Source organism: Wolffia australiana, chromosome 13, assembly GCF_029677425.1.
Source record: "Wolffia australiana isolate 7733 chromosome 13, ASM2967742v1".
Lineage (NCBI taxonomy): Eukaryota > Viridiplantae > Streptophyta > Magnoliopsida > Alismatales > Araceae > Wolffia > Wolffia australiana.
Genome location: NC_135847.1, coordinates 9,070,271 through 9,081,098, shown reverse-complemented (window position 1 = coordinate 9,081,098; position 10,828 = coordinate 9,070,271). Strand labels below are relative to the sequence as shown.

Here is a 10,828-nt window from a genome sequence, read left to right as displayed (position 1 = left end):
ATCCGTCCGACGCTTCGGACGATGACAGATGACTTTTTTTAAACAGATGGATGACGTTTCATCATCCCTCCTCCATATCTATATATCAAGCACAAGGAACCAAGTTTACCTGTATAAGTAGTGAATAACTATATAGACCCAATGTTGGTTGTTGATCAATGGAACGGAACGGAACAGATGACGGAATGGTGAAGATGACAAAATGTGGACAGACATCTATTCAGCCCTGTCCCGTCCCTCGTGCCTTCCGTCTCGTCCCGTCATCCAGTGCACGTGAGTCATTTCTGTCATTTTTCTCATCAAAATACAACCCTATCGAGTACATGGAACCATTTTTACTTGTGTAAGTAGTGAAGAACTATATAGAGCCAAGGTTGGTTGTTGATCAACTGCACGGAACGGAACGGAACAGGTGACGGAATGGTGAAGATGACAAAATGTGGACTGACGTCTATTCAGCCCTGTCCTGTCCCTCGTGCCTTCCGTCTCGTCCCCTCGTTGGTGCACATGAGTAGGTACACGTTCTCGTCATCCGTTCCGTCCAGTCCCTCGGTTGGAATTAGAACAAAAACATAGACTCTGTGACGGATGACTGACCGTAATGCATCATCCTATAACATTACTGCCAACTTCTTATTCATCATCTACCTTCTGGTGTCCATCCAACGGTGTAAATTTCGCTGCACCAGATCTCACAGCGTTTGTCAGATGGGGCTCAATCTCACCGCACAATCACACCCTCAACAAGATCTGACCGTCCGATTAGGCATAACGGTCGACTGGGGGGCTAAATAAATTAGAAAAATCTATAAATCTAAATATATTTTATTTCAGCAAAGAAAGTAATTAAATTGCGAAATTAACGTCTCCTATGGCAAGACGCTGGATCCAGAAGAACCCATAAGTTTAATTGTAAATGAATAAGTGTGCGGAGATGAAAAGATAGAAAAGAGAGGGGGAAAAATGAAATATCAGGTATAAATAATCGCAAAAATTTTCCATGAAGGTCGGGAACTGAAGCAGACGTGGGCAGTCAGAGGTGGGGAAGAAGACTGTCCCACGTTCTTCCTCAACGGCTAAGCCTGTCCGAGCACACGAAGCAAGAACAGGGCGATTGGAGAGGATATTTGGAGATTAGATCGATGTTTTCTCTCTGTAGATAACGGCATTGCCATTGCTGACATCTTACGGAAAGTTTATTTTTTAATCGTTTCTTGAAGATATGAACTTCGACGACGACGGCAGCAAGTAGGGAGTTGTCTCAGATCTTTCTTTTGGTTTTATTTGGTGCTCTGATTTGTGGGTTTTCCGTAGATCCGTTCTTGCCTTGTGTTTTGCCGGTGGTGCTGGTGGTGTTCTTGTTTGGGAAGATCGATTATTTTTTTGTTGCTTGGGCCCCAAAATTACTCAACTTGTTAATTATTTATTTGATTTATCGGTCTTGGTAAAACTATTTTTACCTTTGGAAAATCCTTGGACGATTACAATTTCGGGATATTTGTCAATTTATGTTACTAATATGCATTTTGAGAGATGCGTTTGTTATTTTTCTTAAAAATGAGATAGTAACCTTTTGAGTGATAATTCAGGAGGCTTCCATGGCCTCTGGTTTATCTGTTTTCTTTCTGCTTCATGTCTGGAATTGATTTTACTGCATAAAAAGGGGCAATCAGAATGTGAATTTTTTTTTTTTAGAGATTAAAAACAAATGTTAATCTTACTTTCCATCGTAAAATCTCTAATAGCTTTGAATGCCTGTTCCAGGGAGTTGTGGGAATGGCGAAAGGAAGAATACTCCTTGCAAGCTGATGCTGGTAATTCTTTTGACTAATTTATTCTCCTGATTTCTTCATCTTTAATATTTTTTATATTATCGTTCTCATCAGGGCTTTTTGCCTGAATAGATCCATCACATTGCCTATGGAATGAGCTAGAACAGAAGGAGGATGGCCTTTTATACATGCTGGGTGAACAAACCCCTGTAAAAGACTGTGGAGATTTCGGGCTCTTGATTTCGGACAATTGCGGTACAGTGTCTCCGAATTATTCAAATTACGGACTGTTTAAAAATATTCTTCTTTATTTATTCGGAAAATGTTACACAGATGATCAACACAAGTACACGGATGACCGTAGAGAGTATTCGCAGCTGAAGAGGAGGCGCATGCTGCAATATAATTCAAGTGACACTGATGTCAGCATTAGCGATGACCTTCTGTCATGTGAATTCATGAAATCCAAGGTTGGTACTTGGCAATTTTCTCTAATTAGTATAAAATTACTCGCTTTCATAACCTTGCACTTTATAGATCAATGGAGATTCCTTATTGAAAGATGAGCCAAGTGATAATCTCCAGTGGATTATGAGCCTTTCTGGTTAGCTTTCATGCATTATATTATTTCATGATAATATTCCACTTTGTTAACCATATTTGGGGATCCATCTCACTAGATGCGACAAGCAATCAAGAGGGTCTTGACCAGACATCAGAGCGTTGGCTGGCTAGTTGCCTTAATGAAACTGAGATTCATGTCAACTCAGATCAAATGTACTACCTCCTTGTTGGTTACTTCCATTTATATTTTCATCCGCTAAATTTCTTTTTTTTTGTCACAACAGGAATGTTTCTACTGTCGCAGCTTATCATGCTGAGAATACAGGTGCTGTATGGATGAAAGAAAATGTTTCATCATTCACAAACACGTGATACTAATTTTTTTTGAAGGTTTTTTACTTGGTGTAAACAGAGAAATGCAGTTTACAGCGCCAGATGAAATCCCTAAAGCTACCTGTGACAATCTCAATCACCCCTTGCAGCAAACTAAGAGGTACTATTGAGCTTCCAAACTAGACAGCGTGCTTTCTCTCTCATAGGGTGTGGTAGACGATGAAGGACGACTAGTTACTGTCCGTCATCAACTAATTTTTGTTACTGTCATCATCATCCACGGATGAGTGAAGATGGCAATGACATCCGGTTTGCTAGAGGGGTAATCAGTTAAGAGAGAGGTTGGCCAGGTGGTGACGAGAGTTTAACTATCTCCACACGTAACTCCGGGTGGTCACCGCTTTGTCGGGTGACCACCTTAAATCACTTTTCAAAAAAAATAAAAAGTGAGGATGGCCATAACGGATTTGTCATTGACGGTCGGATGATGACATTTGGAAACTGGATCACAATGGCGATGACTATGACAAATTCATCTTACATTGATGTGAAATTGGAAACTGGGTGACAATGACGATGATGATACAGCTCTGTTTATGCCATCTTTATTTATGACGATGAAGAATTTGTCATTGTCATCCCTGAATCTCACTGTCATCATTACCATCCATCTTCGTCATCAGCTGATGGATGGTGGAGGATGATGATGACTCATCAACGTCAACGTTGAGACCGAATTCTTGCTCTCTTAATTTTCTTCTGATTTTCAAGCAGGGAAGAATTCCTACTTGTCTAACCCCACGAAGATGGCTTCCTCCATAGCCTACCCCTTTGCTCTCATCAAACCGTGTGGAGCACAAGGGGACACCACACTCAAGGACATAAACCAGAGAATTCACGCCCCGTTCTTGCTGAAACAAACACAGACGGAGGGGGAGGATCCATCTCTCTGCTACCCGACATCCGCCTTTTCAGGAAAACCAGTTGTGGTGAAGACGAAGATCCGCACAGAGGGAGGCAAAGGCAGCATAACTATCATGAGAACAAAGGGTTGACTTGGCCGCCGGCAAATAGGTACGGCCTCCACCTGATGTTGACCTTTTGTTGGCCTTTGGTTTTTTTTGGGTTTCATTGGAATCGGCCAAGAACAGTTGTGTCTGAGTCCATTGTGTATTTTTGAAGTTGTGACTCTTAACTTGACGATCACTTGTTCAATCCGGCACTTGATCTGCTTTTACTCTGTAACTTTTTTGTACCATTCAAAGGAAAAGTAATGATGATCTGGTTTTTTTCAGCCAAGTTTTTCTTATGTGAAGGCACTTGCTGTGACAATACTTCCTAACGAAAAAAAACAAAAGGTTTTTCAAGATTTGTTCTTGAAGAAGGGGAAATATTTGTTTTTCATGTTTGGCCCAACTGATTCATAAAATTGGGATTCACGCGTCATGTGCCGTATTGAGATTTTGCAAGCCTAGAAACTTACATTTTCCCCCCGAAACTTTGAAATATTTGCTCAGCAATTTAACTAGAACAGAGGGTTGATTTGACAGTATAAATACAACATTTACACTTTGTGGAATGGGTAGCTCAGGTAGAAACTGAAATCAAACCCTAAGTCAAACCCAAGTTCCACCTGCTGCTTTGGTGGGCTGACCCAAACCTGACCCAAAGTTGACCAGGCCCTCAGCCTCCCCTTCTAGGAGGGTCAGATAAGTCAACCCAAAGCCAACCTAACCCAAAGTTGATCAGACGGTCAACCTCCCCTCTTGGGAAGATTTGTTAGTCAACCCATTGATTGGGATGGGATGCTAGACCATATTTGACTCAAAGTCAACATGACATAAAGTTGACCAGGCCTTCAGGCTCCTCTCTTGAGAGGGTCAGGTTAGCTAACCCACCGGTTGGGATGGGACGAGCGCTCAGATCTGGCCTGAAGTCAACCTAACCCATATTTGACCAGACCCTCAGCCTCCACTCTTGGGAAGGTCAAGTTAGTCAACCCACTTGTTGGATAAGTTGAACCATGGGCTGGTTGGTCCAACGCTCCACCCGTCTCCCAAGCTAACACCCTATTGAATGAGTAGGGTTAGTCAACCCACTATCGGTTGGACGAACCCTATCGGACCACCAAACCCTGATGACATGTCTATGTGGAGATAATACCATAAAATGAATTGGCAAAATATAAACATCTAACAAATGAAAATTATAGCATATTGGTTGCTAAATCCATAATTCAGCTTTGTCACATCTTATCATTAATAACTTTCAAGTATTATGGAATAAAGAAGCTGAAAGAAAGTCCAAATGTATTTTATCAAAGATTTCAACTTAGTTATCTAATTGGTCAACTTGATTCTTATTCAGCTATTCCCGATTGTTGCTTAATCAACGTTCATGTTTCTGAAACAAAGCAAAATTTTATCAGGTTGAAGTTTAAATTTGGAGATCATTTGCCAAGTTCATTTATAAATAATAATTCAGAATAACAGGCCTCCAAGACCAAGGATCTGTAATGAGGAATAGTAAAAAATGTGAATTATACTACCATTCAGTATAATTCCCATTTAGATGTTATTGAGAGACGTGATTTTGACCCTCTTGATTCAAAAAATGGACAAAATCACTAACCCTTGAAAATCATAGTCCCAAACACATAAAAGTTTACCCCGCTAGACTCCCTTGACAGTTTCAATTCCAACTAAATCTGCATTATGAGATTTTATCTGACTTTGTATTTAGTGTGTGCCGTGTTTGGCCAGGGAAAAAACTTGAGAATGCTGGAATGAGTATGGCATGGTTAATATAAATCAGCATTACTGTTTAACCCCTCGTCTCATGTCTCTAAAGACTTCTAGCATCACATCAATGGAACTTTATCATCACGTCAACAAGGATGGTAGTTGACAGCAAAAATTGGTTTTCATGTAAAATATAAAATTTTAATTTTAGATTGAAAAATGTGGAATTCAAATAAACAGTGAATTATCTATGTAATAAATATTATAGAAATTATTTCCCAAATGTACACAATTCACTCATCATGTGCAAGGGTGGTGCTTCTGACAAGGGCCCTACTTGCTTGTACCAAACAATCTTTTTAATGTAATACACTAAGTTATTAGCTTTGAATTAATATTCCCTAAATTGAGGTTATATAATTATTTTAGCACATTGTAAGCCTTCATTTTCTCATTTATCCATTATTTTTACATCCTTAATCTGTCATTGACTTGTTAACCACCCTCATGTGACAAATCATTTGGGCATGCTTAATTTCCCAACAATGGGACAAACCTTCATGCCACCATCACTGTCACACATTTGATTCTTTGTTAATCATCATTTCTTCATCAACCATTACATGAAGGCATTTCCCATCAGTACTAGCATTGCATCCGCTACTAGTATCTATGACATTTGATATCAAAATAAATCTACATAGGGTACCAATAATGTTATCAGATATAAGAATCATCATAAAGGATGATATATTATACAAATACCACATTGTGTGAGTAGTTGTGGTATAGTATAGAAATACTAGATCGTGTGAGTGGTTTGTGATATCATATGATACACCTATTGATGTAACTATTATATGTTGTTATGAATATTATGTATAAAAAAACCTATGTTTGCAATGATATCAGGCATGATAGCAAGAGAGTTATCCCAACTAGATAATGTTCAAATTTCTTTCATGTTTACAAGTTCTGTTTCTTAACCAGGAGTTCAAATTGAAAATTCTTCACTAGTGGCCTATAATCTCACACCTTGATAGTCTCATGGGGGGAAGACGCACTACCAAGGCCTCTTATACCATGTGGTCATAGATGTATTCAAATAATAACCCTTATCCTTGATGTTCCTGTCATTGCATCTTGACCCCTAAGCTTTATATGGTCTGACTTCAGTCTTAATCCTTGAATTGACTTCAGTTATAAGAAGTAACCTAATGAAATGTACGCATTTGTTTGGTGATATTGATGAGTAATATTTGATATTAGTAATGATTTCCAATAGTGATTGCGGGAATTTTTTATCACTTTTGGAATCATATAACATACAAGCGAATCACAAATTCCATACCTCCTTCAATATTCATTGATATAACTTTATTCATATAGTGCATGTGATGTTGATAATGACTTGTAATGATACATTACGCACTGATTAGTGAATTGTGATGAGTGACGATAATAAAGACAATAAAATGATTACCTATCCTAGAAAAATATATTATAACATTCTTATTCATAACACAAAATCACTATAACCTGTCTCCGTTGGCTAGAGCACTCCACGGTTTGTGCTTTTCCTTGTTATCAGTTGTAATTGTCAAGTTGTAAGATTACATACCACTAGTGAAGAACTTTCAATTTCCTTTCCTGGTTAAGAAACATAATCTGTAAACATGAGAGAAATTTGAATAGTTTCAAGTTGGGTGACCTTTTCTCATTAATATGCCTGATATTAATATAAATATTGAATAAAGGAGTAATATGTAACATGCAAACTAATATATGATACTATGGCTGCTGACTTGATCATCAAAAACTTTTCCAAATGAGTTGGATGGGTTTGATTTAAAGTGTTTCATATAGGAATGTTTTCTGGGACTCAAATATCTGCTGATAATTGACTTATACCTCGAATATCCTTCATAGGATATTCGAGAAGGACGTCAAAATATACACATACAATAGAACTTTCTAGTGCCACTTATATAATGATTATGATCAGTCTTGTCACCATTAGTCTGGAGATACATGATAGGTAGACTTGCTATTTGGGAAAAGAGTTCAAGAACTGATCAATTTGATTCCTTAAATTGTACTTAAATGCAATAAGGTAGATTTAATTCATGGTCAAGTAAGTAGTGACTGATTTATGTGTCCGGCAAGCCAATCACACATTCCATATCTGATTCCAGATTCAATATTACATTCGATTCATTATGCATGCTAGTGATGCTAATAATGAAGTCCATGAATACATGATATGTTACAGTGAATTACGATGAGATTATACTATGGAGATCACTAATCCTTAAACATGTGTTCTGAATATTTCTATTGAAAGGATACTAAAGAAGGACATAAAAATATCTGGATGTAATAACACTATCTAGTCTCACTCATATGATGAGTATGGAATCCCATAGTCATTAGTGTAGATACACTAAACATATATAGTGGGTACTCTTTAGCAGAAAGAGTTCATTGAATTGAATGTTTATAAATCCATAACCTGTATGAATCCTTCAATGTAATTATATCAAAATTTACCTAAAAGTTGCATAACGGGCCCTTAAAACTGAGACACCAAGATGTCTTGTTATTTTAGCTAATTGGTCCTTAAAACTGAAAATGGTACTTTAGCTATGACCTCCGAGTTCCTAATCATGGAATTCTTAACTGTCTTATTTTAGGTTCAACACGAAGTTTATGAATATTTGAGTGGTCAAGATGGGATTGTCCACTCTTGGAATAAGAGGAGATAGCTCAATGAAGACAATGTGACGAAGAGTATTGCTTTGATGATTTTTTGAACTCATCAATTTTAACTCGGATGACCAATTAGGTTTGACGATTGACTACACCCTAGATCATCCTAGGAGCATCAAGCGGATGAGGGACTATACATACATGATAATCAGACGATACAAACTCCTTTATATCTTCTAGAGCAGGAGGTGTAGCTTAGCGCTGTATGGGTTAGAAACTCAACCTATCATATGGGTTTAATCAATCATGATTAATTAATCTATAAAATGATATAAATAATTAGTTTGGAGGAAACTTAAAGGTTATTGGGCCACTAGAATCATTACTTACTAATACATGGGTCTAGGGGGCTATTTGCAAAAGGTCTTTTGAAAGTTGGAAGATATAACCACATAGTTTAAATAGAGGTATGCCCTAAACAAAATTCACCCTAACCAAAATTATTTAGGTTCTTTACCCTTATTTTCCCTTCTCCCTTTTACTCCTATCCATTCCCTATGAGATTAAAACAGCATAATGATGATGGTGGAATGATAACATAACTCATCAAGATGAAATAAGAGATTCAACATCCTAGGGATCACATGTTTGCATCTAGAGATAAGACTTTCAAAAAACTCAACCCATCTTATTTAATTGTCATTTTGTAATTCTTATTACGGTTTTATGTTTTTATCTTTCACGACATAAATCAATCAAGTTTAATCTCAATCAAGGCCTTAAAACCCAACAGAAACCTCAAGTTTGTAAAATTTTCATGTCTTTGGAATCCTTTCTTTGAGGATTTCCATCCACACATAATTTCTCCCTTCCTGAAATCAATTGCCTGCCTAATTCCTCAACTTTAGCTAGACCTCATAAGTTGGGTCATTTTCTAAGCATTGACTTTGATAATTGGATGTAATTCCATAAATTCTTCAAACATTCCCATCTTTATACGATACTTTCTTTATTTCATCAAATTCTGTTACCATTTTCAAAGGTTGCATAGGTTTCCCAACAGGACAGTTTCTGGATGGGACGTTCCTAGATAAGACAGTTTCCAGATGAGACAATAATGTTTGGCCCACCCAACTCCGATATCGGATGCCGATCTCGGGATGGGTGCTGATACAGATCTTGGAATTGAGCTTTCTGATATTCATCCATACCGATATCATGATGCCAGATGCGGAATCAGATCTTGGTTGCTACAATACCGATATCGGGTACCGTTTTTCGTCCTGATATCGACATCCATCTTCTCAAAGGTTGGATGACAATATCAATTATCAACGTCAGATATTGGTCTTTTTGATATCTGATATATGAATTTGAAATATATTTTAAATAATTTTTAATACATCACTAAGTTATTATGAGTCATATATACTGTTTCTTTGATTATTTTATAATATTATTGACAGTCTAAATTTATATTTGGCTTTTAATATCATTTTTTGTCCAGCCCATTACAAAATGGGCCAGAATTCTCTTACACGAGCACATTTCTAGCCCACATTACTAATGGATTTGGCAATTGGGTACAGCATGATCTTTTTTAACAACTTATTGACCACAGGTATTTATGCTACCGTAAATTTTATAATTTTTCCATGTTGGACACTAATCCTCTACTTTTGAGCCGATATCCGGATATTGGATATTCTTGTCCAGATACTGTTTTTTGGTATGGATCTCAATATCTGATATCCAGATATCAAATTAGATATCCGGTAGCGGAAACTGCCATGTTTGGAGCCCTGTGATATCCGTCCCGATATCTGATGTCAGATGGATATTTCTACATATGTCCATTATCCGATATCTGATACCACAAACCACCCCGACTTCTTTCGGATATCGGTTGCCCGATATTGGATATCTGATGGGCAATCATTACAAAACAGTTCTGGGGCGCAATGCTTCGGGACAGGACTGATGGAGGACCAGCCAAGCGAACTAGCGCCAGGCCGCAAGTAACCTCACCGCGCAACCCGAGCCGCCGCCAAGGATCTGCAAATCAAATACACGGCGTGAAGTTTATTTTCTTTGTTTACCATGAACTCATGTTGTCTTCATCTTTTTTCTTCATTTTGCGGAACTACCCACGTGCATTCGGGGATTCTGCATTTGTTTTCACCGTGGTGTTTTCAGGACTGATGTTGGCCCTGGGGTGGCGAAGTTAGCTTAAACGCCACCCTAACAGGCCAGATTAGGGCATCCCCTTCCCCACCCTATAAGAGGGGAGAGGTGCCCTACGTTTTGTTCAAGGAATTTTGAAGAAGAGTTATGATTTCTTGAGGGTTCCCTCTTGCCCCTTCCTCTGATCTCCTCATTCCATCGCTCCTCTCTCCACCTTCCCCCTCTTCCCTTCTCTTCTCTTCTCTTCCCCTCCCCAGCATTGGAAGGTTGCCAGGCTTGCTGCGCCCGCTCTGCCTCTTTGCTGTTTTCTACTTCTCCTTTGACAGGAAATCGCTGCGCCGGTTGCTTGAATCGCCGAGGAAGAAAGGGGGAATTCATTCACCCATCCTGAAAGAGCCCGGAGTCTTGGGCGACACTAGGGGACAGAGAAGAAGTTGTTGTGCTGCCGGTCACCCTCGATGGTCAAGACTCCCCTTCTGCGACCAAGGACCTGGTGGTTTCGACCCCCCAAACGGGACCTCAGTC

General features: G+C 38.6%; 1 protein-coding gene across 2 annotated transcripts; it reads left to right on the top strand.

Moving 5' to 3' along the window:
• Window positions 1-1,020: 1,020 nt before the first annotated feature.
• XRI1 (x-ray induced transcript 1) lies at window positions 1,021-3,968 on the top strand. 2 transcript variants are annotated; one of them, XM_078585450.1, is made up of 9 exons: window positions 1,021-1,248; window positions 1,765-1,814; window positions 1,905-2,027; window positions 2,106-2,242; window positions 2,310-2,376; window positions 2,453-2,549; window positions 2,621-2,661; window positions 2,749-2,829; window positions 3,492-3,968. In XM_078585450.1, the coding sequence occupies exons 1-9, from the start codon at window positions 1,223-1,225 to the stop codon at window positions 3,722-3,724; spliced, it is 855 nt and encodes a 284-aa protein (XP_078441576.1). In that variant the 5' UTR covers window positions 1,021-1,222; the 3' UTR covers window positions 3,725-3,968. The 2 variants fall into 2 exon arrangements, with proteins under 2 accessions (XP_078441576.1, XP_078441575.1); XM_078585449.1 differs by having other exon boundaries at window positions 3,444-3,968.
• The last annotated feature ends 6,860 nt before the right edge of the window (window positions 3,969-10,828 follow it).